Raw genomic sequence first — 27,723 nt, 5'->3', positions numbered from 1 at the left:
ACTGGGGAAACGAGTGAGGACAGGCAACCAAAGAAAGAGCTGCAGAACCATGTGGATTGTGCTAAAAAGGCAGAGAGCCAAGCAGACAGTGTCTAGACTTTAACTGGCCTCTCCCAGCGGAGAGGCGTGCAGGGAGGAGGGGAGAGCAAGGCCGGAAAGCCTGCTCGGGTTTTGTTCAGCTAATGCAAACACATGACACAACCTCTGACAGGCTCCAGGCTGGGGGTTCACTCTAAGACATTTCTTCCCAGGGGCTGGAATTCAGCTGGAGGCTGAGGAGATTCTGCTAATCCAGCAATCAGAAGGAAGCTGGGAATACTTGTTTTAATTCCTGGGGAATCACAGTTCCCAAACTAGACTTAGTTGTGCAACAGCCCAAAGTAGCACACTGTGGGTGCAAGAAACCAGATATTTAAGATTTCCATGTCTATCATCTCTGCTTATCTATGAGGAAAATCTACAAAAACACAGAAATGGCTTTTGATGGAGGCCTAGTACAAAAACTTTGCAAGAGTCTAAACGAAATCAATTTATAAGATGCACAAATGTAGAAATGACTGCCATAGTCTAATAAACAAAACATGACTCAGAGATAACGTTGGGTTTGGAGAGCTTTGCACACCAGTTAGAAAAAAATGTGCTCCTTCCTGTGGGTGGGCAGACAAGCTCTGTGCCACACACAGGTACACGACACACTTGTGCAGTGAACAGTCTATACAACCCTACCTAGCAACTCTGCTGGCGTTTTAGAGCTGTTTTGCCATTTGGCCTTATTTAATGCGGAACACTTGTGAATACATCTGAAGAACAAAGAAATTGCCGTAAAACATCCCCCAAGGCTGGGCACTGTGGCTCACAACTGTAATGCCACCACTTTGGGAGGCTGAGGAGGGAGGATTGCCTAAGCCCAGGAGTTAGAGACCAGCATGGGCAACAAGGCGAAACCCTGTCTCCACTAAAAACACAAAAATTAGCTGGGCCTGATGGCACATGCCTGTAGTCCCAGCTACTCTGGAGGCTGAGGTGGAAGGATTGCTTAAGCCAGGATGTAGAGGCTGCAGTAAGATTGTGTCACTGCTCTCCAGCCAGGGCAAAAGAGCAAGATCCTGTGTCAAAAAACAAAACAAAACAACTGCTACAAAAAAACCCCCCAAAACTCCTGAGTCACTGACCATTAGGCTGCAAATGCTCCATTGTAAAAACTGTATTCCAACGTGACTCAGAAGTAACTAGACCTAATTCCAAATGGAGGTCATGCCTGCCATGTCTATGTGGCCAAATGGCCAAGCCTGAAGTGTCATTCCAGGCACATAGCCATATAACAACTGATGTTACCTGGAAAGTTAAATGACTGAGCCTCTACAATACTGAGTGGATGTTACCTAGCAGAAGTGTCTTTGGTTTTCAAACTTCCACAAGACACAGTGACTATCAGTCATTTTTCAGAGCTCAGCTGGTGGCTCACTTCCTCCTGGAAGTGCTCCTGAGCCCTTCATACTGGGTTAGGTTTTCAGCCCTGTCCTAATACTTCTCACATTGCATCACTTTGAGCCTGTGTTCCTGTCTGCCTCCCCTACAGACTGCAAGCTCTTTGGGCACAAGCTCTCTTATCCACCAGCACTAACTCAGTGCCTGACAGAGAACAGATGTGCAATACCTTTTGCTTTCCTCTTTTGAGTTGACTTTGAAAATTTTTCTTTGTCCCAGATGAGTGATGCAAAATAGTATATTGAGACTTTGTGCAGTTTTATCTCTGCATCTAATGTGAACATGGTGGTTCGTGAATGTTTGGCAGCTCCTACTGCAGCCCAGACACTTCAAGATGACCTCTCTGTAATGGTGAGAGAAGGAAAATAGAGGAGAAAGATGAAACAAAGAGCAAAGAGCAACATAAGGAGTGGTACAGAGAGCTGGCTCCAGGGCCAGGGAGGGGTGGGCATGTGAGGTTCGCATCGGACTGGCTGCAGACACAGCAGCCCCTCCCTAGTGGGACTCCAGGTCTGTGTGCAAAGTACCAGAAGCTGTGGCCTTGGCTCCCAAAGAGACAAATTCCAGGTTGCTCCAGGAATACTTCTTACCCTGTCTTTGAGAGTAATTGGCACTTATTTTTGAAATAATGAAAGCAAAGGATCCTATTGCTTTGCATTATCACATTTTCCACACCAACAATTTGGAATGTATTGCCTGGTAACAGGCCATGCTATGAAGACCACAGCAAAATGGAAATGACCACCCAAGATATCTGTTTGCCACCTCCATATATACCTCTTTTTTTTGCCTTTTCTTTCTGTTTTCTTCCCAGTTATTTCCATTCACTCACTCTACCTTTAGGGAAAACCTATGCTGGCTTCCCATCCTACTGCCTCTGCACAGGAGATGCTCCATGGGTACTTCAATCTCTTCCTGGAGGAATGATAGAACTGTGGCTTCACAGAAGAAACACTACATAGAAGTTTAAGGGCAAGATTAGCTCAGTAGAAGCAAGGGTTCTGATATAAATTCTGGGCCTTAAAGCATCCACTGAAGTAAATATCCTAGTTTTCTCTTTAAAAAAGAAGGTGATACTTAAATCTCTGGAGAGACAAAAAGAAGCAAGGAGACTTCTGCATGCCATGAGCACACATATACAAGTGCGTGAATGTGTGCACAAACACATGTGTGTACACACATGTACACACACATCATGGCTTTTGGAGTTCGTCCCATAGAGATGCCCTGAGGATGATAATACCAACTAACACTGCACACTGTGTGCCAAAACACTCTGCTTTACATGTAAGAGCTTATTTAATTCTCACAACTAACCTATGGGGTAGATACTCTGGATTAAGCCCATTTTAGAGATGGGGAAACAGGCTCAGAGAGGTTTTAAGTAGTTTTCCCAAGATCACATGGCTAGTAAGGGCAGTGCTAGGATTTAATCTAGCTTCCAGGTCTGAGCGCTAAGCCATTACGTTATACTTCCTCTCAAGGAAAAATCAGTAATCAGAGTAACAACCTGAGCCAGCACAAAGGCTGTGCAAATAAAGACCATGCCTAGTGGATGTTTACTTGTATACTGAGGATTCTTCTGGTGAAATCATTACAGAGTCAAAAACATAAGCGACCCTTCATCTCTTGCAGGTATTTGTTTTTGGTGTTGACTATACACCAATACACCATGAGTAGAGGAGACCTCTTCCATGATCTAATCGAGCAGACAGGTAGAGACACAGGAATGATTCCCATTCTACTGGTAAGGAAAGTGACTTCAGGGAGGTTAAGTAACTTGCACAAGGCCTCACGGCTGGACAAGTCCAGAATTCAAACTCAGTCCACTGCCCCAAAGCCCTCGCTCTTAACTGAAGCTACAAGTTACAGACATTATGTGACTTTAAAAAGGTGCCCAGAAAAGGGCACAGCAGGACTTCTAAGTCAGACTCTTTCATTGTTCTACAGTGTTGCTCTTAATAACAAAATGGGTTTGTTACAGAGTCTATGAAAAAGACAGATTTAGGCCTGGCATCGTGGCTCACTCCTCTAATCCTAGCACTTTGGGAGGCTGAGGCGGGTGGATCACTTGAGGTTGGGAGTTTGAGACCAGCCTGGCCAACAAGGTGAAACCCCATCTCTACTAAAAACACAAAAATTAGCCGGGTGTGGTGGCAGGCGCTTGTAATACCAGCTACTCAGGAGGCTGAGGCAGGAGAATCACTTAAACCCAGGAGGCGGAGGAGATTGCAGTGAGCCAAGATCGCACCACTGTGCTCCAGCCTGGGCGACAGAGCGGGACTCCATCTCAAAAAAAAAACAAAAAACAAACAAACAAACAAACAAACAAAAGCAGACTTGGAGACACCCAGAAATGAGAACAAGAAAAGACGAGGAAAATGGGAAGAGAAAAACAGCAGACCCCCGGAACAGTCACAAGGTAAGATAAAGTTCCACACAAAAAGCTGCCATCTACTGGACACACTGATTAGGTGGACAGGCTGAAAAGGGCCCCAGCTGCCCAAGTGGAGTCTTTCAGATTCTGAGAAGGCAGGGGCCATCTATCCCACTGCCATGTTTCAGGATTTTCTGAAGTAGTGGCAAGAGGTGAGGAAGGGGAATTTCTGCTAAAGCCTTACATCTGACCCCTAATGGCCAAGCAGCGATGGTGGCAGCAGCTACTTCAGAACAGGGATCTGTATGGTAAGGCTTTTTAGTCCCACACTGTTCCTAATAGTAGCTTATGTGCAAACTGACTAGCATAATGCCTGACACTTCTGTAGATCAATAAATTACACTTATTAACTGTCATTGAAGGATAAGAGGAAAGATGGGAAAAGATAAATTTTGCCTCAGATATAGGATTTTAAATCTTGAAACAAAAAGTATAGAAAGACAGAGATATTTTCCTCTCACCAGTTCAAGCCAATATCCCATGACATACACACACACATGCACACATGCATGCACATATAAATCTGGGCCTGCAACACGTGATAGCTTTTGTCATGTATCACATGACTTATTTGTCAACAGCTTGGTTGGTCACAAATAGTGTCCAGGATTATTCAAGGGACATATGGGGGTCATACATTCAGACTTAATCCTGGGAATAGTTTATTGGTGAAGGCTTCCAAATGAGCATCTAAAGTCTGTGAAAAGATTAAATGGAAATCCTCCAACCAAAAGCAGGAAATGAAGATTTATGGGAATTATTTTGTACTCCAACTACCCAAAGAGCATTCTATTAGCAAGTTATTGCCAGGCTGCTGCTAATGCAAAAGCTGTTATCTATGACAGCAGCAGCTCTTAGAACTTTAGCAAGAGCAACTGTTTACTTCATCAGAATAGCCAAGAAAATTCTCGTTATATTTTTGTTGATGGGGCCAATGTTAGAAGGTCTGGCTTATTTTAAGGTGTTCAGATTCATCCAAAGAGCTTAGAAGCTTGGGCCAAAATCTGGTGTAAGTGCTGTTTTCCTGACATTTCATCCATTTGCTAACCCAGTTCTATCACCTATTACCCCATGTTGTTTTTGTCAGTTTCATACAGTCCCAAACTCTGCCTTCTAATTATCTTAATTTTGGCTAAAGATGTGTCAATGTTTGTCAAACTGGACTGATCTACCATCCAGCAGGGATGGTAAATAGCTTTCATCTCATATAGACTCTGATTGCTAGTGGCCACCTAGAACATTGCCGAGTAGGATTTTCAAACCTTCTCCAAGTTCAGTAGGAAAGAATTCTATGATTGATTAGAAATGTCTGTCATAGGTAAGGGAGAGGGTAATGGTAATATGTATGCCATGTCTGTGCCATCTCTGAAAGGCCATTTACCACCCCACCTTTTTCTCCTTAAGCAATCCCTGAAGTCCTGCCCCTTGGATATTTCATCCAGTGCCTTGACTTCGTGACGATTCTTGTGATCCCCCTCCTTTTTTTGAGAGGAATTTTCCCTTCTCCTAATATGTGGTATTTTATTTAAATAAAAAAGTTAATGTGTTATTTTCTGATAAAATATGAAAATAAAATATGCTAATTAAAAGCTTAGAGAATATAGAAAAGACTAGAGCAAAGAATAAAATGACCCATAAATCCACTACCTACAGATAATTTCTAACACATTTGTTTGTTATACTTTTCTATAAATTTTTACAGTCTTGAGAATAAAGCTGGGGGGGGGGGTGTGCTTTTTAAATTAAATTATAATCATTTGCCAGAGCTTCAAAATGTTTTTGTAAATGCTTTTGGTGGCACATATAGCTGTTCCATGATTTATTTAACCCTTCTCCTATGGTTGGCTATGTAGTCAGTGTTAAGTTTTTTGCTGTCATAAGTAACATGACTGACATCTTATGTAGAGTCCTTTCAAAAGTAATAATAACCAGGGCAAAGTGGTCTAACAGAATGATTTGAGTTCTTTGCTGAATTTAATATAGATTACAGTGAGCCCTGGAATATCTATCCATCCACAAAACAGTCAAGAAAGCTCCCCAAAGCTGATCTAAAGTTTACTAAAACGGATTCATGTCAATTAAGGCTGTATTTCACTGTGTTTGCTGCACTGTATTTCACTGTGTTTGCTGCACATCCTTGCAGCTAACAAGGAAAACCATTTATTGTTAACGAGTTAAAATGTTAAAAATAACATCCAAATAGTAAGTCTCATATAGAGAGGGTTAATTTATCTTTCGTTAATTATTGAAGGTTTGCTGTTGTTAAAACATGGATTAAAAACTTGCCAAATGTTACCTGGGCTAGACACCAAGAGAAGAGACAGATTAAAAGATAGCCATCTTTGGGCACAGAGTCATGAAATGTACCCTAGATCATCCCTATCCCTCATTTTCTTCATGGTAACTTTTCCTGTATGTAACTTCATGGTAACATACAGGTTCATACCTTTCTGCACCAACTCCCTCAGTCTTGTTGCATGGTGCCTACATGGGCCAGATGTAAAAGTTCATGAAGCTATACATGGAAGATTTGTGCATTTTGCTACCATAAAAGGATCTTACAAAGGAAGGCCCTACATTAATGTAAATTAAAAAAAAAAAAAAAAACCAGCAATAATAAGTATAAAGCTACTAGTTACTATGAGTTATAATAATATAAACGGTAGCTGCCACAATTTAAAGCACCCGGACCCACTACTAGATTGTAAATAATGTGAGGGCAGAGACCATGCCTTGTGCTTCACTGTGACTCTGACCTGAGCACCAGGTGCGCTCAGCTGCAGCAGGGGATAGGCTTGATGAGGACAGTGAAGGGAAGGCCATGCCATTCATGGCATACTCTCAGAGAAAGCGCCCCTTGCCAAAATCGCAGGAGTCAGAATAGAGCATCCTAGACAAAAAGTATGCCTTTGCCCTCTGAAGACATTAATCATCTGGCTTACAAAGTGAACCTATCTAACTGTACTTTTTTTCCCTATTAACTGGTATCATTAAGCTAATAAAACTTATGTCTGTTAGAAACATTCTGCCAGATGTCCAGTTATTTGAAGAGGACTAAGACAAAGAATCCATGGCATTTTCAATTCTCATATATGATCACTGGTATTTACAGCTCATCCTTTACTTCCTGTTCTTGTGGCAGCATGTGTTGCTCTGCCTCACTGACTTCAAAGACTTTTGTTCGTCTTTGGGGCATTTCCTCTGGGATCATTACATCCACCTCAGCCCACGACCAGATCTTCACCTCATAGTTCCTCTCCAACTTGCTTCTATGAGCCTGGGGATGGAGTCCTGATTTCTGTCACCCAATCCAGGGACTTCTAAGGGAACTGTAATGTGTCCACCTTCTAAAGCCACTTGCAATGGCCAGGGCCTCGTATGCTGGGTGCTTACCCTTCTGTTCTGGCTAGTCTGCAGAGTCCCTGCTATGTTTTACACCCCAATTTCCAGCAACAGTCTTTACAATTGCAACAAGTAGCTTATTTGCCAAAGGATAAACAAGGAAGAGATCATTTCAGAGATCTTTTTAGCTTTGTTAATAATACAAGTTGTGGCTCCAAGAAGATGCAGTCAGAGATATGGGTTAGATGCAAGGCTTACTTGAGTCTACCATCAGAACAATTCTAAAGAACACAGAGGAGCTCCCAAATAAAACCTCTAGTGGTTAACTATATGCTGATAATAGGGTACAAATGAGGTTAAGAAACGTGGCCTCAGAAGGACAAAGCCCTCATAATCTTCTGGTATTGCAAATCTAGAGCTAAGTGAAGTACATCTGTTTGTAGAATTGCTATTGTTCTCTCTTAGGTAATGCACTCAAAGTTCATGGGTCAAGCATGGATCCCTTACTGGAATGAGGATTCTGAACTACAAATCAGTTAACTGTACATGTGACTTATCATAATGAATTTCTAGACCTGGAATGCTGGGAATCATAGTGACGGCAGAGACATCCACCAAGGGAGAGTTGGGGTATGCTTGGGTACTTGCCAGGGCTGTCTTCCTAAAGCAGGCAGTTGGGCCACAGGGTTCTCTCCAGCCTGCCATGTTAGAGTGACAGATACCCACTGACTGAGCTTCAAGGGCACACACACTACGCCTGTGTTAACATTTTCCCAGGCTCCATACTATGCATCCACCATCAACACTTCTCAATGAACTGCAGTAATTCCCAATGGGAGGGGGACGGGAAAGGGTAGATGAGTAGGCTCACACAGCCCTCTCCCCAGAGAATCTAGAAAAGGGGTATCTGTGTAATTGTTAGTGGAGGCACTCCCTCTGCTGCTGCCCTCTCTGCCTAGTCTAGATGTGTTAATCTACACACATCTAGAGACATATGCTACACCCAGTACCTTCTTTCAAGCAGACTACAGAGTGCATGGGTGTGTGTGCTCAGGTGGATGTGGCAGAAGCTGGAGGGAGGCTGGCTGAAGGTATATGCTGCAGACAGAGTAGTAAGAGAGTGAGCAGGTAAGAAAGAGAAGAAGCAATCAGAAAGCAACCCTGAGGTGCCAAGGAAGTAGGAGACCATGGAACACATTCAAAACAATATGACATTTCGCTTAATGAGTTTGTTTCTATTTTTTTAAATAACAAGGTTTCGCTCTGTTGCTCAGGCTGGAGTGCAGTGGCACCATCACGGCTCACTGCAGCCTCAACCTCCTGGGCTCAAGTGATTTTCCTGCTTCAGCCTCCTGAGTAGCTGGGACCAGAGGCGTGTGCTACCATGCCCAGCTAATTTTCTTATTTTTTGTAGAGATATGGTCTCACCATGTTGCCCAGGCTGGTCTCAAATTCCTGGGCTCAAGCAGTCCTTCCATCTTGGCCTCCCAAAGTGCTGGGATTACAGGCATGAGCCACTGAGCCCAGGCTCCTTAATGACTTTTGTTAATAGTTTTGTGAATCTAACCAAATAGGATTGACATAGACTGGCATTAATACTGATGACAATCACCTTTTCCCAAGTGGAAAGCACCTCTGATTCTGGTTTAGTACAGAGGCTCTGGCTTCTTCAAATATCAACATGATTTGTAAAGCGATTAAATTGTTTAAAAATATGCTGAATTAAATATTTACGGTTGCAGAAAAGCAGAAAGCACCAAGAAGCCTCAATTTATTTTCTAAATTTCATTTCTAAAAAGTTCAACAATATTTGTACAATTTTAGCGATTTGAAGTTTACTAAAATAGATTCATATCACTGAAGACTGTAAATGTAACCTAGCTCATACCTACCCCTCACTCTTTTCATTGTAACCATTTCCACACACTGTGAGTTCACAGCCTCCTTTCTCCACCAACGCACTCTGTTTTCACATCTCAGTACTTCTCTATTTTGCCTTCTTTCCTGTAGAGTTTGCCTGGGAATTCTGTGAGAGCACTGGATGCTCCAACAGGAAATTGCTGCTGGGGGAACTTCCTACCAGGGATAAGTTTTCCCTGTGAGGATGGGGGTTGGGAGGGGTGTGTGTCTTGCAGGCCGCCTAGAATAGATCCCAGACCTTGGGCCACACAGCCTGGTGAGTGAACCAACAGCCTCCTCACACCTCATATTTGCATTCCAGTTCACTGAGTGATTTCACACACTGGCTGGCAATTCTTAAGCCTGCTGGAAAACCAACCAGGGATTCACCTCATCCATCACTGGTCTGCAGCTGCCTGTTAAGGGCCACAGCAGGGGATGGAGGAATGTTTCTTAACCAGGGCTACATCAGCCAGTGAAGGGGGGATACTCTCTCAAATGCAAACCCTGGAAAACCAAATGGATAAGAAGCAGACCTGGAGTTCAATATGGGCTTCAAAGGCAGAGAGGTGGGTTCAGATCCTGCTTCAGAGCTAACTAGTTGTATGACCCTGGGCAAGTTACCTAATCTCCTTAAACCTTTTTCCTCCTCTGTAAAATCGGGATAACGAAACCTACGTTACAGGGTTTGGGAGCTTTAAAAGAAATAACTGCAGGTAACGTACACAGCCCAGTGTGTGGTATACAAAAATGTACTTGGTAAATGTTAAACCACTGTGCTTGGAAGTGGTGTGGGCTAATGGTCAAGAGCCTTGGGTCCGGAGCCAGACTGTTTGGGTTCAAGTCCCACCCTTAGCATTTAATAGCTGAGATCATTGGGTAACCTTCTCTGACTCAATTTATCTGTCATTAAAATGGAATTTTATTACAACAGCAGATATTTAATAAATATTAGCTACTTTTATTTCATTGGGAGTAAAAACAGTTGATTGAGTTTCCACCCCAATCAACAACGTAGTAGTGAATTAAATGAGAATTCAGTACAATGCGTATTTTTAAAAAATTGTGAAGACCTTGTATGCATTTATGACTTTTTTGGGCAGAGTCAAGCTGCGATGCTAAGGGTGTGGTTAAACTGTAATATGAAGGAAAAAATTCAAACGGGGAGCATAAACCACCCACCAGGGAGCTATTTCTTTTGTAATGTGCATTCCATTTCTTCTCCCTCATGCTTTTTAATTCCTTCCATATTTCCTGCCATAATTATCAAATGTTTAGTTTCTGACCTCACTTTCCTGGAGACTGGAGCCCGGGGAATTTAGAATTGTTTATTCTCTGTCCATAAACCTTCGAGTTAATGGAGGGGCTTCTGAGCAAAGAGTTTGTTGGTTTGTTTGTAGTGTCTCAGGAAGGTCGTTAGAGTTGAAAAAATTGGTACAAAAAAACAAGTGCTGAAATGCTTTAACTGGAAACTCGAGCCCCCAAAGAGCAGAGCAATGGATCTTCTCTCACACTTGCGCAACGTTACAGGGAACATTTCGGGAAAGGTCGTTACATGGCCCAGATGATAACACAAAACCCGAGGACGCTTCACAAAGAAGAAAATACATTTCAGGGAATCATGATCTCACTTTAAAAGAGAGAAAGGAAAATTAATTTTGCCCTAAAAGAAGAATTCCGAGATTCCTCTGCCCCCGCCCCCAGGAGACAGACTTGGGAGGGAAAAGTCCCCAACTACTCTCAGTCTCCTCAGAAGAGAAGGAAGGAACTGAGGCGCCTTTTTGAACTCGCTGCTGCTCCAGTCGCCGCCTCGTCCCGGTCGGCCTAGCCCGTCCCCTCTTCTCCTCCCCGCTCTCCCTCCATGTTAGCCGCGGCGGGGCTCCAGCTTACGGCCCTGAACTACTTGTCCTGCTTTAGAGATTGAAGTTTCGTGAGCAGCATTTCTGCCCGCAGCACTGCCCCAGCTCCGCCCCAGCCCACCCCAAGGACCGAAACTCCCAGCGCCGCCCCGGGAGAGCATCCCCAGGACGCGCGCCCACCCGCCCAGCGCGCAGACTCAAGCGGCCCCGGGGACTCCTCGGCCCCTCGCCTACCTCGGCACGGACCCAGGCGACCGCCACCAGCGCGAGCGCGAGCCAGCGTTTCCACATCTGCGGAAGAGAGAAGAGAGCGAGTCTGAAGGCGCCGGGCCCCGCGCCGACCTGGGAAACTTGCTCGGGTCCCGCAGGCTCGCTCCCGCCACCCGAGCACCCACGGCCGCCCGAAGAGTCCGGCCTCCGCGCCGCGCGCCCTGCGCTCACCGTGGTCCGGTCCGGGTCTCCGGGGGGCGCGGGGCAGGACGGCCGCAGCGAGCTCTAAGCGGAGGTGGGAGCTCCGCCGATCGCCAGCCTCGGAGGAAATCCGACCTGGCCTCGCCGCCCCTTAAGACCTCTCCTTCCCCGCCTGCCTGCCCCCCAGCTCCTCCCCATTCTCCTCCCCCTTCTTCTGCAGCGGCCCCCGCGGCTCCCGCTCCCCCTCCTCCCGCCCCCTGCTCTGGGGAGCCCGCGGGAGTCCTGGCGCCGCCGAACCCCTGTCTCCGCACGGCCCCTCGTCCGGCGCCCCTTCGGCCCCCTGGACGTGGAGCGGAGGCAGAGGGGGCGTCCCGTGGGTCCCTGCCACAAAGACAGAGGGGTAGGGGGAAGGGAAACCCTACTCCGGGAGGGGCTGCTGGCTGGCGGCGGCCCGGGCGGGCTGCGGCGGTGGCCAGGTGGGCGGTGCCGCGGGGGGCCCGGGAAGGGCCGGGACTGGAACCTGGAGGAAAAGACGTCCCGCGGCCTGGGAAACGGAGCCGCCCCCCATGGCTGAAGGGGGAGGCCCAGGGAGGCAGAGGAGACCTTGCATCCCGGGGTCGAGGGTGTCACGGCAGCAGGGCAGCGGGGCACCGGGAAGTGGGCGCAGGCCCGGGAAAACCGGCCGGCGTGGGGAAGGCTGCTGTGGGTTCTACAGTGCATTGTCCTGGGTGAGGTGGCGCCCGCCCTGCTCTGCTGCGTTTGCCGGCAGCCTCATCCCCTCCTTCCCTCGGGCCCGGGAGCGGTGTCCCCCTCCTCTCCTCCGCCCACTCACTCATCACCTGTGTCCCCCCTCCCACCCCTGTCATCTCAAGTAGCGTCTGTGTTCAGGCTTGCCATCTTCACCACCTTCTTCTCAGCCCTTGGCCTTCGAAAGTGTGCTACCTCTTTGACAGGGTTAACTCCCTAAAATGCTCCTAATTAAGGCGCCTTTCCTGCCATAACTAGTGCGGAGAACAGATCCACTTAGCAACTCAGATTTCACATGCCCAAGGCTAAGCCTCACTTTCCCCAGCTTCAGGGCCTGCTCATCTACCTCTTTGAGGGTGGTTGCCTTCAAACCTATCTCCTTTTCTCAGAGCCGGCTTGTACCCATAGCCTGGCAGTTTAGCCGCTGAGATCTCATGTATCCCCTCGCCTCCGTTCACATGTCCACTTTCCTAGGCCAGACCTTCATCCTCCCTCACTCAGAAATTCTGGAAACCTCCTTTCGTTGTCCTCTGGCTACAGGCTCTCCCGTGTAGTCTCCACTGCAATCGATTGTCATATTCGTTCCCTACCTTATTTTTAACATTGTCTTCCTCGGGTTCATGTTCTTCCTCTACTCAGAAACTTTCAGCGTTCTTCTTCCCACATCAAATCCAAACTCTGCCTTTCTTATAAGCCCTCCGTTACTGGGCCCACCCTGTCCATCTAACTTCTCTTCAACTACATCAGCATACTCCCTCCGCTCAAAGCAGGCCCATCTCTTCATTGTCCTCTGAACTTGTCATATTCACTCTGCTGCCAAGGTTTGTTGAGTGCCCACTGTTGTGGCTTTAGGGGGCTTCACGATAATACCCATGGTCCCCATGTAAGTTCAGAATCCATTGAAATAGCAGCAGGAGTCAGACTTATGGAGAGCAAAATGTCAGCTTTGTCTCTGCTAAAGGCTGGAATGGCAGCCGTGGCTTTAGATCTGCAGGGACCCTGGGCCCAGAATTGAACATGTCCACTCAGTCACAAGCAGAGCTGGAAAACCTGCCCGTGCAAAAACTAAACTGACTGCATGGAAAAGCAGAAAACATGTGCCTCCTGGGAAATGCCTGCTCCCCAAACTTGAAGGGGGTAGAGTGACACATCCCCAGTTCTTTCAAACTCGCCAGTCAGACAACTTACTCCTGCTCCCTTGTTATGGTAATAAGATTAGAGAATAGATGTTCTGCACCAGATACTCTGTCTTGGTCACTGTGCGAGGATTGAAGGGAACTATCGTGGATAAAGTTTTGCTTCTGCCCTCGAATAACTCACAATACATTGCATCCCTTGCAGATCCACTGCACCCTCTCAGAATCTGGCATGATCTTTCCTGCCTTCCTCCTATCTACTAAAATGCTTGGGTTTGTTTGTTTGTTTTGTTTTCAGGAAGCATGTCAAGTTTGCTTCCTTAATATCTTTTCTGACAACAGCTTGGCATAGTAGAAGGCACAGGAGGTTTGAGGTCAAACCAATCTGGCTTTCCATCCTATCGCTGCCATTTACTAGCTGTCTGGCCTGAATAATAAGCCCTCTGAACCTAGGTTTCTGCCTCTGACAAATGGCAGTGATAATGCCTTACAGGCAGTTGTGAAATTTAAGCAGATACATATAAAAAGTGCCTGGCAGGTAGTAGACCTCTATACATGATAGCCATTATTATCTCACTGATCTGCTTTGCATCTAAATTGTAGTTGGTACTATACACCAGGTACTGTGAGAGCCATTCAACATCTCTTATTTTATTTAATTATCACAATAGATAGAACGGAGGCTGGGCACGATGGCTCACGCCTTGTAATCCCAGCACTTTGGGAGGCTGAGGCAGGCAGATCACTTGAGGCCGGGAGTTTGAGACCAGCCTAGCCAACATGATTAAACCCCGTCTCCACTAAAAGTACAAAAATTAGCCGGGTATGGTGATGGGCACCTGTAGTGCCAGCTACTTGGAGGCTGAGGCACCAGAATTGCTTGAACCTGGGAGGCAGAAGTTGCAGTGAGCCGAGATTGTGCCACTGCACTCCAGCCTGCGTGACAGAGAGAGACTCCATCTCAAAAAATAAAAATAAAAATAAAAAAAATTAAAAAAAAACACAGTAAATGGAAAGGTCTTTTTTATTGCTTCTGTTTTCCAAATAAAACTGAAGCTCAGAAAGATTTAGATACTTCCCCAAGTTTATACTGTTGGCTACACAGCCTTACAACTTGGGGCATTATATTGCAGACTGCTATACAATGTTTGACACTTGTTCTCATAGTTGTTCTTGATTCTCCAGCTAGTTGTAAGTTGCTTAGAGCATAAACAATGTTTTTCATATCTTTATCCTCTTTACATTTGGAACACAATTAATGGATTTGAGTATATCAAAATGAAATGAAAGATTCCTGTTCAACTAAGGGCACCATAGACAAAATGATAGAGAGATGTAAATATCTAAAACTGACATGTAACTCATAACACACACACATACACACACCCTGCAAATCAATCAGAAAAAGACAGGAAACCCAATAAAAAAGGGCAATAGGTATGAACAGGCAATTCCCAAAAAGGGAACCCCAAATGGACAATAAGTATAGAAAAGATATTCAACATCACTACTATTATTTAAATTGCACAACAACCGTTTGAAATCAGTATTACTTTATTATCTCCAATTTACAGATGAAGAAACAGACACAGAGTTTAAGTAGTTTGTCCAAAGTTATGCAGTAAATTATAAATGTCACTTTACACTCATTGCAGTGGCAAAAATCAGGCAGTTGGACAATGTCAGTGTTAGCATGTGACTAGTGCAATCTTTGTGGTGTACTGTAGCAATTAAAAGCATGGGTTTATGAGACAGACTGCCTTGGTACAAAATTGCCTTGGTAGTAAATCTTAGCTTTACTACTTATTATGTAACCTTGGGCAAGTTACTTAACCCCTCCACATCTCAGTTGCCTCATCTGTAAAATCATGATAATAATTGTACTGATTTCATAGAGCTATTGTGCAGATTAAATGTATCAATATGTAAAGTACTTAGAATAGTGCCCGGTACACAGTAAGCATATAATTAAGATGCATTACTACGGAAATAATTCACTAGAGAGATCTTACAGGTACCGATGATAAAACTGTGCTGTGGAGTATGGTTAACTCTACAATAAATAAAGCAAAAGACGAAAATAAACTATGCAGTGGAGAAAATATTTTGAAATGAGTTATTTGGAAATGTCTTATCATTAGGCTATTTTGTTATCCAAAACAATAAAAGTGTGGCACCATAAAAACTCTCGTGTATGCACATTTTAAAAACTTACACAAAATTTTCTAATCTGTTTAAAAATCTTCAGACAGAATTCCAGTGGTTTATTTACTCATTTGTTGAAAATATAAAAATATAATAACTTGGGCCCAGCATGGTGGCTCACACCTGTAATCCCAGCACTTTTGGAGGCTGAGGTGGGATGATCATTTGAGCCCAGGGGTTCGAGACTAGCCTGGGCAAATGTGGCAAAACCCTGTCTCTACAAAAAATACAAAAATTAGCTGGGCATTGTGGCACACCCCTGTAGTCCCAGTTACTGGGGGAGTAGGGGGCCAAGGTGGAAAGATCACTTGATCCTGGGAGGTGGAGGCTGCAGTGACCCGTGATTGCACCACTTTATTCCAACCTCGGCGACAGAGAGAGACCCTGTCTCAAAACAAACAAACAAACAAAAACCAACCAACCAAACAAACAAAAAACCTTTTAATTAATTTTGATTTCCAGAGCAGATGGGAATTTATGAGCCAAATTTCAACAAAAAAACCTTTGCATGAATGGTTTATAGGACTGGAAAAATGAGTAATTCGGTGGGTGAACCAATGGTACACATCTTCCATCCAGATGTGTAGAATGTCTTAATGTCACGATATTCAGTACACATTGATTCCTTTAGCATCAAGCATGCTTTCGCCATGCTTCAGGTAATAATACCCACCTTCGCTCTAGAGTACCATTCTTCTTCCACTCCTCAAACATGCAAATGGCCTAGGATAAGCCAGCCACCACATTTCAACCCCTTGACCATAATGATTACTTTAAGAGTAGGAATTTGACCAAAGTCAGGCCAATAGAGCCATATTTGTGGGTGCTTTCATCTTCCAGGGCTGCCATAAAGGTATATCACAGACTGGGTGGCTTAAACAACGGGAACTTATTTTCTCACAGTTCTGGAGGCCAGAATAACAAGACCAAGGTGCCAGCAATATTGATTTCTTTTGAGATCTCTCTCCTTGGCAGGCAGATGACTGCCTCCTCCCTGCGTCCTCATATGGCTCTTACCTGGTGTCTCTCCCTCTTCTTGCAAAGACATGAGTCCTATCTAATGTGCACTCTGCCTTTATGACCTCATTAAGCCTTAATTACTTCTTTAAAGGCCATATCTCCGAACAGTCGCACTGGGGGTTCGGGCTTCAACATGAATTTAGAAGGAACTCAGTTCAGCTCATAACACTGAGTTAGCTTTTTCAGCTCTGACAGCTATAATACCAAATATCAAAATAAACTGGACTTAGAATCGGACCTTCAGCTCTCTGTCACAAAATGTTAAGCAAATACTTTCTTTTTCTTTTCTTTATTGAGACAGGGTCTCACTCTCTTGCCCAGGATGGAGTGTAATGGTGTCATCATGGCTCACTGCAACCTCGACATCCTAGGCTCAAGCAATGTTCCTGCCTCAGCCTCCTGGGTAGCTGGAACTACAAGTGCATGCCACCATGCTGGCTAATTTTGTGTGTTTTTTGTAGTGACAGGGTGTCCCCATGTTGCCCAGGCTGGTTTCGAACTACTGGGCTCAAGCAATCTGCCTGCCTTGGCCTCCCAAAGTGCTGGGATTACAGATGTGAGCCACCATGCCCGGTCTAGCAAATATATTCTAAATGAAGTAATGACAACACCCTCACTAAATGTACTACTATATTTTTTTCAATGAGCTCATAAAGGTGTTTTCACCATTGATAAGTAAAATAAAGAATGTTGATTATTTTAGGTCGGGTGCAGTGGCTCACGCTTGTAATCTCAGCACTTTCAGAGGCTGAGGCAGGCGGATCACTTGAGGCCAGGAGTTCGAGACCAGCCTGGCCTAAATGGTGAAACCTCACCTCTACTAAAAATACAAAAAATTAGCTGGGTGTGGTGGCGTGCCCCTATAAGTCCAGCTACTTGGGAGGCTGAGGCACGAGGCAAGGGGCAGAGGTTGCAGTGAGCTGAGATCGTGCCACTGCATTTCAGCAGGGGCAACAGAGACTCCATCACACACACACACAAAAAAGCATGTTGATTATTTTATCTTTAACTCATTTCATATTTTACATGTTTTTTAATGTATATATTAGCCTCATTGTTATTGGTGGTAGTGTGTAACTACAAAGTTTGAAAACTACGGCTACAGAAAATCAAATCTCACACTGAGACCAAAAGAACACTTCAAGAGTCGAGTACAGTGTTTATTATGGTTAATCATGTTCAGGGTGACATTTGTGTAATCATTGACAGCATCTGTGACAAGATGGTTTCATCAGCAACTTGGGGAAATAAAGTACTTATTAAATATTTGTGTTTCTTGACATATCCAAAGTAATGCATAATTTGAATGTATGCCTATTTTGCCCTGTCTAAAGGTACTAAACTCACACGATCTCCTTCAAATTAATTTGGAAAATTCTGCAAGTTGGCAGTATATGTTTTTGTATTATATTTATAAAAGTATGATTTATGATAATCCATCTATTCATTACAAGCTTGGCAGACCTATTCATTTGATAAATAAATGGAGTTTTTTTTTTTTTTTTTTTTTTTTGAGACAGAGTCTCGCTCTGTCACCCAGGCTAGAGTGCAGTGGTGCCATCTTGGTTCACTGCAAGCTCCGCCTCCTGGGTTCATGCCATTTTCCTGCCTCAGCCTCCCCAAGTAACTGGGACTATAGGCGCCTGCCACCACGCCCGGCTAATTTTTTTGTATTTTTAGTAGAGACAGGGTTTCACCATGTTAGCCAGGATGGTCTCAATCTCCTGACCTTGTGATCCATCCGCCTCAACCTCCCAAAGAATAAATGGATTTTATAAAAATTTTTAATGTCATGATATTCAGTACACATTGATTCCTTTCACACCCAGCATGCTTTCCCCACACTTCAGATAACAACATCCACCTTCCCTCTAGAGTATCATTCTTCTTCCACTCTTCAACCATGCAAATAGCCTAGGATAAGCCAATCACTACATTTCATCCTCTTGACCATAGTGATTACTTTGAATAGGAATTCAACAGAAGTCAGACCAGCAGAGTGAATGAAATCCAATTCCAAGACTTGTTTACTCATTAGGGAGGCTGACTCTCTTTTCTGCTGGCCTGGGTACTGGATAGTGTGACTCTGAAGCTGCAGGGGGCCACCACCAGAGATACTGCCAATCCTGAAGAGGCAGCACCAGGAGATGGAGTCCAGTGACATCATCAGGGCCTCAAATCAAGCTGTACCTGATATAGCCCTAGACTTTTTAGGTTTGTTACCTGCTTCTTTTTGCTCAAGCCTCTTAGGTTGGGTCTTTTAAATCACATTTGAAAAAATCCTTAAATGATCATCAAGCCATAAATATAATTACAGGGTGTTTAAAACAATAAGATAGCATAAACAAATGCAATAGTCCTTTAAGCTTAATATTTGCAAAGATTATGAAACAGCAGAGCTGGGAAAGGGAAGTGATTTTCCCAAACACTCGTGAAAGAGCAAATGTTCTGTCTACTGCACCTTGCTACTTCCTCCACTGCCCAGCCTGCTGCAGACATAGGGATGTGTGTTATTTAAGACACCCTTAATACAAGTGACTGAACCAATTCATGCTAGCCTGGGCCAGGAAGGAACTTACTGGCTGATGAGGAGTCTACTGAGGTGGCTCATGGGGCTGAAGGAAGAACTGCAGAAACTAAGGTCTTGGGGACTCAAATGGGACTTGTGATAGGCTAAAAAGCATACCCCTACCAAAATAGAGTCACTTCCTGGAACTTGTAAATGTTACCTAATGTGGCAAAAGAGTGAATATTATCTTATATGGCAAATATGTGATTAACTTAAGGACCTTGTGAGGAGGGATTTATTCTGGATTATCTGGGTGGGCTGTAAATGCAATGATATGCATTCTTATAAAAGAGAGGCAGAGCAAGATTAGACACAGACAGGAGAGAAAAGACACACAGAAAAGAAGGTGATGCGAGGATGGAGTGATGTGGCCACAAGCTAAGGGATGCCAGGAACTGCTGGCAGCCACTAGAAGCTGGAAGATTCAGGAACAGATTCTCCCCAGACTCTGCTGAGGGAGTGCTGCCCTGCTGATGCTTGAATTCAGGTTTCTGGCCTCCAGAGCTGTGAGAAAATAAATTTCTGTTGTTTAAATTACCCGAGTTGTGGTAGCACTAACAAACTAATGCAGAACTCAATGACGTAAGTTTCTCTCTCTCTCTCTGTGTCTCTTTCTCTCACACACACACACACACACAAACACACACACACCCAGACTCTCAGTTTATTCAGTTGTTTTAGTTTTTCCATGTGGCTGAGAAGACAGTTGGTGCAAGCCCTAAAATGTCATCCTTTCAGACTTGGCAGCCTAGCCAGAAGAGAGTCTGTTCTCCCGGTCCATAGATCCAACTCAGGGGAGGGTTCTGGTTGGCCCCGCTTGTGTCATATGCCCACCCCTTGGACAAAGCACATTGTCAAGGGGGCATTCCTGTGGTTGGCTGTGTTTGGATCATGATACCATCCCTATAGCAGGCTGCACACTCTTACTGATAGCTTCACAAACTATATGGCACGGAGGAAGAGGTTTCTCCAAAGAAGGGACCCTGGGCAGACTAAAAAAACCACTGTCCAGGTTCCTGGCTCTTTCCCGGCTTGGGACATCATGAAGACAAGTAGAATTGTGGACAGAAGAACCACAGACTTGTTCCTGAGCACAGGGCATTGGATATTCCAGACAGGGCTAAACAACTGCCTTTAGAATTTATGAGGAGACTGGAAAGGCTGCTTGTTTGGTCAAAATGATGGGCCCACCCTCCTGTAAGCTCCAGTTAGAGTAAGCCTGGTGGGCTGGATGAGGGGATGGACTCAGGGGCAGCATGAAGTATAACCAGTGGCATTAGGTTATGGGTGGGGTTGAGCACTTTTCAGAGGGCCCCTGGGGATGGGAATTTTTCATGGCCAGAGGCTCACAGCTGAAGCGAGCTTTTTCCCCATTCTCTGACCACTTCTTTTCCTTCTCTTTCCCTCCTTGTAGTCTATTTCCTTCCTATATCTTCTTTCTCTCCCACTCCCACCCTTGGGAGAAGAAGCAGGATGCTAAAGCACCAGCTGTAGACTTTACAGGAAGCATGAACTGAAAAGAAAATGCCTTCCCTTGACTAGTTTTGGTGGACCATTCTATTATCAGCATAATCACTGATATTTATCATAAAACCTCATGGATTGAGATTCTCTCAGGGTCTGGGCTACTCTCCAGGAGTAAATCAGGCACTTTTGAGCAATGACAGGGCTTCTTTCAGACCCTTAGGTATTATTTTTAATGTGCCAGCAAAACCTAAAAATGGAAGAGAATAAATGCAGCTGTTCAAAGGAGCTGATCTGCACAAAAAGGTCATGCCATGGAAGAATCTGGCTCATTAAGAATGTGTGAGTGTGACAGAAAATGCTTATTTTAACCAGCTTTTTATGGTAAATAGCAGTGCTGCCACTAACCGGCTGAATAACCACTCAGAGTGAGCCTATCAGACAGCAGCCTCCTCCAGCTGGCTGTGCCCCTTGATGTCTTCTCTTTGCCCTCATTAAAGTTTTAGTCTCTTATGGCTACTTCCAAAGAAAGCTGACTCTTTCAAGTTCCCGACTTGAATAGCAGTAATGAATGTATAGCTGTAATTGAAGGCAGAGAGGGGCAATGTAATGTCTGCAGGGAAGAGACTTGTAGTTTCTTTTTTAAATGTGAGGAGATAGGCTACCCTAATACAAATGAGAATCTGTGGATCTGATTGGCTGTGTGTTGGGGTCCCCAAGAGCATTCCCAGGTTCAACAGTTCACTAGGGAGACTCACAGGATTCAGCATACAGTTGTGCTCATGGCTATGATTTATTGTAGTGAAAAGATAGCAAGTAAAATCATCAAGGGGAAAAGGCATGTAGGGCAAAGACCAGCGGAAATCAGGCGCACACTTCCAAGAGTCCTCTCCTAGTGAAGTCGCACAAGATGCACTGAATTTCTCCAGCAACAAATTGGGACACCACGCGTTAAATGTTGTCCTCCTGGGAAGCTCATAAGCGAGTCAGTGCCCAAGGCTTTTATGAGGCTGATCACGTAGGCACCTTCTTTTTATCACATGCCAGAATTTCAGACTCCTTGAAAGAAAGCAACTGTTCAGCATAAACCATACTGTTCACACAAGCAGTTCTGAGAATGGTGGGGACTCTCCTTAAATCCAAGTTTTCTGATGCCAGCCGTGGACAAGCCTTGCAATCAGCACTTTCTAAGCCCAGTAGTCTCAGCCCTGCCATGTTAACTGTTTTCTGCACATGGTGACAGTGAAACTTTTCAATTCTTTAATCTCTGCAATTTACCAGCGGCCATTGCATTTCCTGCATTTAAGGCAACTCTGAAGTTATAAAACAGAACTTACTAAATATAAATTAAAAGACAGGCTATGCAGGCTGAAATTTCTCTCATGCCCCCAGCTCTCTTCTGAATGGTCCTTATATGCTATGTGCTTATCTTGCTATCCTGGCCATAAATGATGGAACAGGGATTTTTCCCTTGAGTCAAAATCTAATAGGTATAAGTTGGACATGATTGAGACCAAGAGTCACAGAGACTGACCAATAAGGGGTGCTCCATAGTGGGATGGTGGCAAGCTGATTCAGTCCACCGTCTTTGAAAGAATAAATACCAGATAGAGAAAATGAAAGTGGGTGACTAGAACTCAGACTGAGTGAGGACAATGTGAAGCTATTGTTCGAGGTCTCTGTGAAATGTGTTGTGCTCCCCAATCTTGGAAGTCTATGTTTAGGACAGAGGTGATCGCCTCCCTGTGATCTTGGCTCACTGCAACCTCCGCCTCCTTGGTTCAAGTGATTCTCACGCAGATTCAAGTGGCTCACATCCTCATGTGTCCTTGCACTGAACACATTTTCTTCCTTAATATGGGTGTGTCTTTTCCAAGCAGCCTGAAAGAGCCTAGTAACATAGAGGTAAATATTCCCTTTTCAAAAGGATGCCACGACTAAACTGAGAATAGTTATACCAGAGGGCATCTAAGGAAATGTGAGAGTGTAGTTTAGGTCAGTTACAGGAAGTGGTAACTTACACTGCAAAAAGGAAGTTTTGGACCACTCTCAAAAGTAGAAAACATAAGTAGGCTTAAAAAAAGCTTTAAAAATTATCTATGTTGTTGAATCATAAGGAGTTATTGATAAAAGCTGAATATGTTCGGACTGCTTCCTCTTCTGTGAGGTGTAGGTCAGGAAAGCGAGTGATGTTCCCCTACCCCCATATAGCTCTGCTATCCTTGTCATATGCAACCTTTTGATGAGGCTGCCAGCAGAGACTATAAAGTTGAGAATATCCCCTGAAGACTTGAGCCCCCAACTCCAAACTGAACTCAAACTGGGCTAACGCATCCTGATGGGCTCGTAAAGTGCCAATATTCGACCCTGATCTCTAACTTAGGTGCTGAGGCAGGAGTATGGTGTATTTACCAATTTGTGGATTAAGTGTATCTTAAGAGTCAACATTTTGTGACCCTGTGAGGATGAGGGTAATTAAAAGTGCATTTGATGGACACTGCTTAGCCCAAGATATTGTGGTGAGAGGACCCTCACAGCGTACTGTTGGTGTGTGGGAGCACGCTGCCTGCCTTCTGACCAAGCACTTGTGGAAACTCCCGCTGACATGCTGGCTGAGGCAGGAATGTAACTAGAAAGGATGGTTTCATTCCAGCACCATCACCTTCTTCAGGAAAGGGTAACCCTTCTTTATCTGGCATGTGGCCTTTTAGTTGAACTTGGAGTATTTGGGGATTGTTCAGAGACAGTGCTAACTGGCACAGGAATACTCATTCTGTGTTGACTGTTCTCTAGGGAGCTTCCTGCAGTAAAAGTGGTAAGGGTTGTTCCAGGCTATCCGGTTATAGCATTGGAGCCATGTCCATTCTTTGTTACTAAAAATGGGCTCAAGTTTCTTTCTCTAGAGGGGAGGGGAAGACGAATAGCTCCCTTAAGCACTCAGGGCATGGTTATGCTTTTGGATACAGGGTGGTGGTTAATAATATAGCTTAAGGAGTATTAGAGACCTGCCACTTACTAGCTGGTTGGTCGCCTAAGCTCTTTTCTCCTTAGTTACTTCTTCTATAAAATGTCAAGAATAATATTGCACAGAGTTTTTGTGAGGATAGAATGGAATAATGTATGTAAAATACTTAGTGCAGTGCCTAGCCCGGAGTAAACACTCAATTACTATTAGCTATTTAACTATTTTACTTATTCATAGGTACTGAGAATCTTCTCTATGATTATTTTATTCCTAAACTTTCCAAGATCACAGTTTGACTGGAAGTGATCAGCAGCAGAAAGTTGTATAGTCATTTAGCAGGAATAGATTTCAGCTGTTTGAAAATGTTGTAGACATTTGGCATTTGTAGATTTAGATTTTGCAGTTTCAGCTATTTATAGACGACCTCAAGGATTCATGACAGCGTATTTTATCTGAAACTTTAAACTAAAAGAGATAATAAGTAATCAGGATACAGTAGAATCATTTTGAATATCTACCCAGCCATTTCCTTCTCTGAGAACTGACCCCACTCAGAGAGGTGAACCCAGAGGTGGGATTGCTCCTTATAACCCCTGCACCACAGCTGATTGGACCGGGCCTGGACACCCAACCGAGGGAGAGCTAAGGTGGTGATTGAGTCAATCCAATTTTCTCTCCTGGATTGTTCTTGTTTTTAGGAGATACTGGAAGAAGAAATTGGCAATAACATCTCATGATTCTGCAATTTATTTTCAAATGGTTCAGGGGAAAAAGTGTATCTGTCTGTATATATTATACACAGAAAGAGAGAGAGAGAGAGAGAGAAAGTAGACATCATAGAGGGCTAACAGTTGGTAAATCTAACTAAAGGTTACACAAGTGTTCATTGTACTATTCTTTCCATTTTTCTTTGGTTTAAAATGTTAAAAGTTGCAAACAGCTTTTAATGGAAAATGAAGTGTCCCTTTAAAAAGATTTTCTTAAAAAAATCCTTGAATTAGAAATGTACTCCATAGCCTATAACCATCTCTCCTGAGCTTTGAGCCGAGAAATCACATGTTAGTCTTGAGTGGCAGGGACCAGGCACACACAGAAGAGGAAACTGGATTTCAGAGAGACACAGAGCAGAGGGGCAGAAACAAGCAGGGGGAGAGCCTGAGGGTCTTAGGAAAAGGTGAGTGGAGACTTGATTCTTGAGTTCCTGGTTCTGTCTTCAGAGGCCTGGTGCTGGTGTGAGGTCTAGTTCTTCTTTCTGCCTCCAAGTTCTGTGAGATACCCTGATATCCTCCCAATAAATTCTTTTTAAAAAAATTTGCTGACAACAGCTTGAGTGGTTCTGGTCCTTATGAACAAGTAGGCTCTGATTAGACCCCTGGCTGGCCTGTGGTAATGGGTGCGCCGAGGCACGTGTGGGACTCAGCGTGCATAAGCTGTGGATGAGTAGCTTAGCTGAGAGTGTGTCTCAAAGACTGCCAGTGTCTACATCTCAATGGCGCGTGTGTGCCATACAGTATAGGTGTTAACTGAAAGAATCACTCTCAACTGGACTTTATAGCCTTTAAAGGAATAAATATTCTGTATAGTAGGAACACAGATTCCTCAGGCCATACACTCAGATGTGCAGAAAAAAAAAATTGCCTTTTTTCCTTTTCTAGGACTAAACTTAAGTCCCATCTGCAGCCTCCCTTCTCCCTGGTAGCAGAATCTGGGTTTGCTCACTGAGTTCAGTGTTTTCCTTCTTTTCCCCTGGGAGAATGTGGGGTGGATGGGCATCATCATGGATGCACGCCTACATCTACAAAGATGTCCCCTTCACTCTCTGGTCCTCCTCATCCTCACTGTGCGGCTTCTTCTGGCCCTCCTGCTCCCTGGCTCCTGACCTGCTGTCTGGATACACAGGGACTTTTGGAGGCAGCCTGTGGCCTCTCTGCCCATATGCAGATCATTCCGGTATCCACAGGGGTGGAGTCTTACCTCTTCTTGGGCTCAGATTTCCCAAACATGATTCTGAGAGTTCTGTCCACCTTCCTCCCAGGACTGAGTTTATGGGGGGAAGGTTACAGGGCCTTCTGCAAGTCATCAGTGTGACTTTCTCTCCCTTCTCATGCAGCCCCAGAAGTGGGGGACTGGATTGTAGATCCCCTGGAATTCTTCTCAGTTATTGTTTCTGGTATAGTTTCATTTAAAACTTGTTTGTTTGTTTGTTTGTTTGTTTGTTTTTTGACAGCCTCGCTCTGTTGCCCATTCTGGAGTACCGTGGCGCGATCTCGGCTCACTGCAATCTTCACTTCCCAGGTTCAAGCGACTCTTCTCCTCAGCCTCCTGAGTAGCTAAGACTATAGGCTGTGCCACCACATCGGGCTAATGCTTGTATTTTTAGTAGAGACAGAGTTTTGCCATGTTGGCCAGACTGGTCTCCATCTCCTGGCCTCAAGTGATCAGCTTCCCTCAGCCTCCCAAAGTGCTGAGATTACAGGTGTGAGCCTTTGCACCTGGCCAAAACTTAGTTTTTTATTTTTATTAGAATACCTGCACAGAAATAGCATATTTCATTGTTTACTTTCAAAATATTAATGGCTAAAACTAACCAGAGATACTTTCTATATTGCCCCCTTAGAAACATGGGATTCACAATTTACTGGTGTATGATATAATTTTATGCCACAAGTCTTTTGGGGAATTAGCTCTTGATATCTAAAAGTCAAGTTTTGGGATTTCAAAATGCTTTCCTCTTGCAAAGTCTATTTTAGAACCCAAAGTCAAAGGGCTGACTTCTTTGATACCCATATTTTGTTGTAACAAACCTATTCTGAGGTAATGATGACTTAGGTCTAGGTCAAATGGAGACTGGTCAAGGGATACAATGAATTGTGGGAGATAGTAGTGTCCAGGGGGAGAACGTGTTGGGTTATATTATCCCACTCTGTATAACAATGTGGTGTTCATGAATCTGGGGATTTAAGTATGTCCTAGAGTTTTGCTTGCCAATGTCAAAGTTTTCCTCTATGGAGAGGTAACAAATTTTCCCTTGCCAAAGTTCTACAAGATGACATCTCATGTACCTGAAACTTAAGTCAGCTAGGTCACCCTAAACAATTCAAATGCAGCTGGGGGTAGAAGGTGGCAAGCAAAGTCTCCAAGTCACTAAAAGAGGTTTCATGGAAGCTGTGCAACAGAGTTGACTCATGGGTAAGCCCCTTAAACCTTCAAACAGCCGTGGCTCAAGCCTGTAATCCCAGCACTTTGGGAGGCTGAGGTGGGCAGATCACGAGGTCAGGAGATCGAGACCATCCTGGCTAACACGGTGAAACCCTGTCTCTACTAAAAATACAAAAAATTAGCCGGGCGTGGTGGCCGGCGCCTGTAGTCCCAGCTACTCAGGAGGCTGAGGCAGGAGAATGGTGTGAACCCAGGAGGCGGAGCTTGCAGTGAGCCGAGATTGCGCCACTGCACTCCAGCCTGGGCGACAGAGCGAGACTACGTCTCAAACAACAACAACAACAACAACAACAACAAAAAAAAAACAAAGCCTATTGATTTACATATGGGGGCACCTCGGTTATCAAGTTTCTGGGCTACAATGGGGTTGGTAAATGACAGAAGGATCTGGTTGTATATTGCAAAGAGTAAGAAAAGCTCCTGATAGCATGATAGCAGTGCGGGAGTCAGAAGTACAACAAAAATTAGGTAAAAACATTTTAAAAATTAATGCTGTCAAAGGACATTAGTATAAATATAATGACTTAAATTTCTCATTTGTTCTTGTACCTAGTACTATAATTAATCATAGTGTTTTAAGTCTCAGTGGGAATTTAAAGGAATCTAATCCAATTATAAAACATGGGATTCATAATTTAACAATATGACATAATAATAATAGTATGACATGATTTTATGTCCTGAGTCTTTTGGGACTTTAGCTTTTGATAACTAAAAGCCACACTTTGGATCTCAACTCTCCCATTTTTTTTGCATAGACTGAATGACCTGAATTGTGTACATCCCACATCATACTTTCCTCGCCCCACACAGTACATCAGAGGATGACTGTATTTGGAGATGGGCCCTTTAAAGAGATGATTAAGTTAAAACAAGGCCATTAGAGTGCCCTAATCCAATTTAACTTGTGTCCTATTTGTAAGAAGATATTTGGACACATAGAAAGACACCAGGAATGTGTG

General features: G+C 44.2%; 1 protein-coding gene across 4 annotated transcripts in view; it reads right to left on the bottom strand.

The window, feature by feature from the left end:
* FSTL1 (follistatin like 1) overlaps positions 1-27,723 on the bottom strand; it is a 165,608-nt gene that overhangs the window by 43,280 nt on the left and 94,605 nt on the right. For 3 of the 4 annotated variants that reach the window (XM_058437443.1, XM_058437442.1, XM_058437444.1), the window contains exon 3: positions 11,260-11,316. In XM_058437443.1, the coding sequence (XP_058293426.1) occupies positions 11,260-11,316 (57 nt within the window). Of the gene's footprint in view, positions 1-11,259; positions 11,317-11,466; positions 11,620-27,723 lie in introns of those variants that run through there. The other variant, XM_032150076.2, reaches the window with a different exon arrangement.

This window comes from Hylobates moloch, unplaced genomic scaffold, assembly GCF_009828535.3.
Source record: "Hylobates moloch isolate HMO894 unplaced genomic scaffold, HMol_V3 SCAFFOLD_4, whole genome shotgun sequence".
NCBI lineage: Eukaryota > Metazoa > Chordata > Mammalia > Primates > Hylobatidae > Hylobates > Hylobates moloch.
Note: the sequence above shows the minus strand (reverse complement) of the source record. Positions and strands in the feature narration are given on the sequence as shown.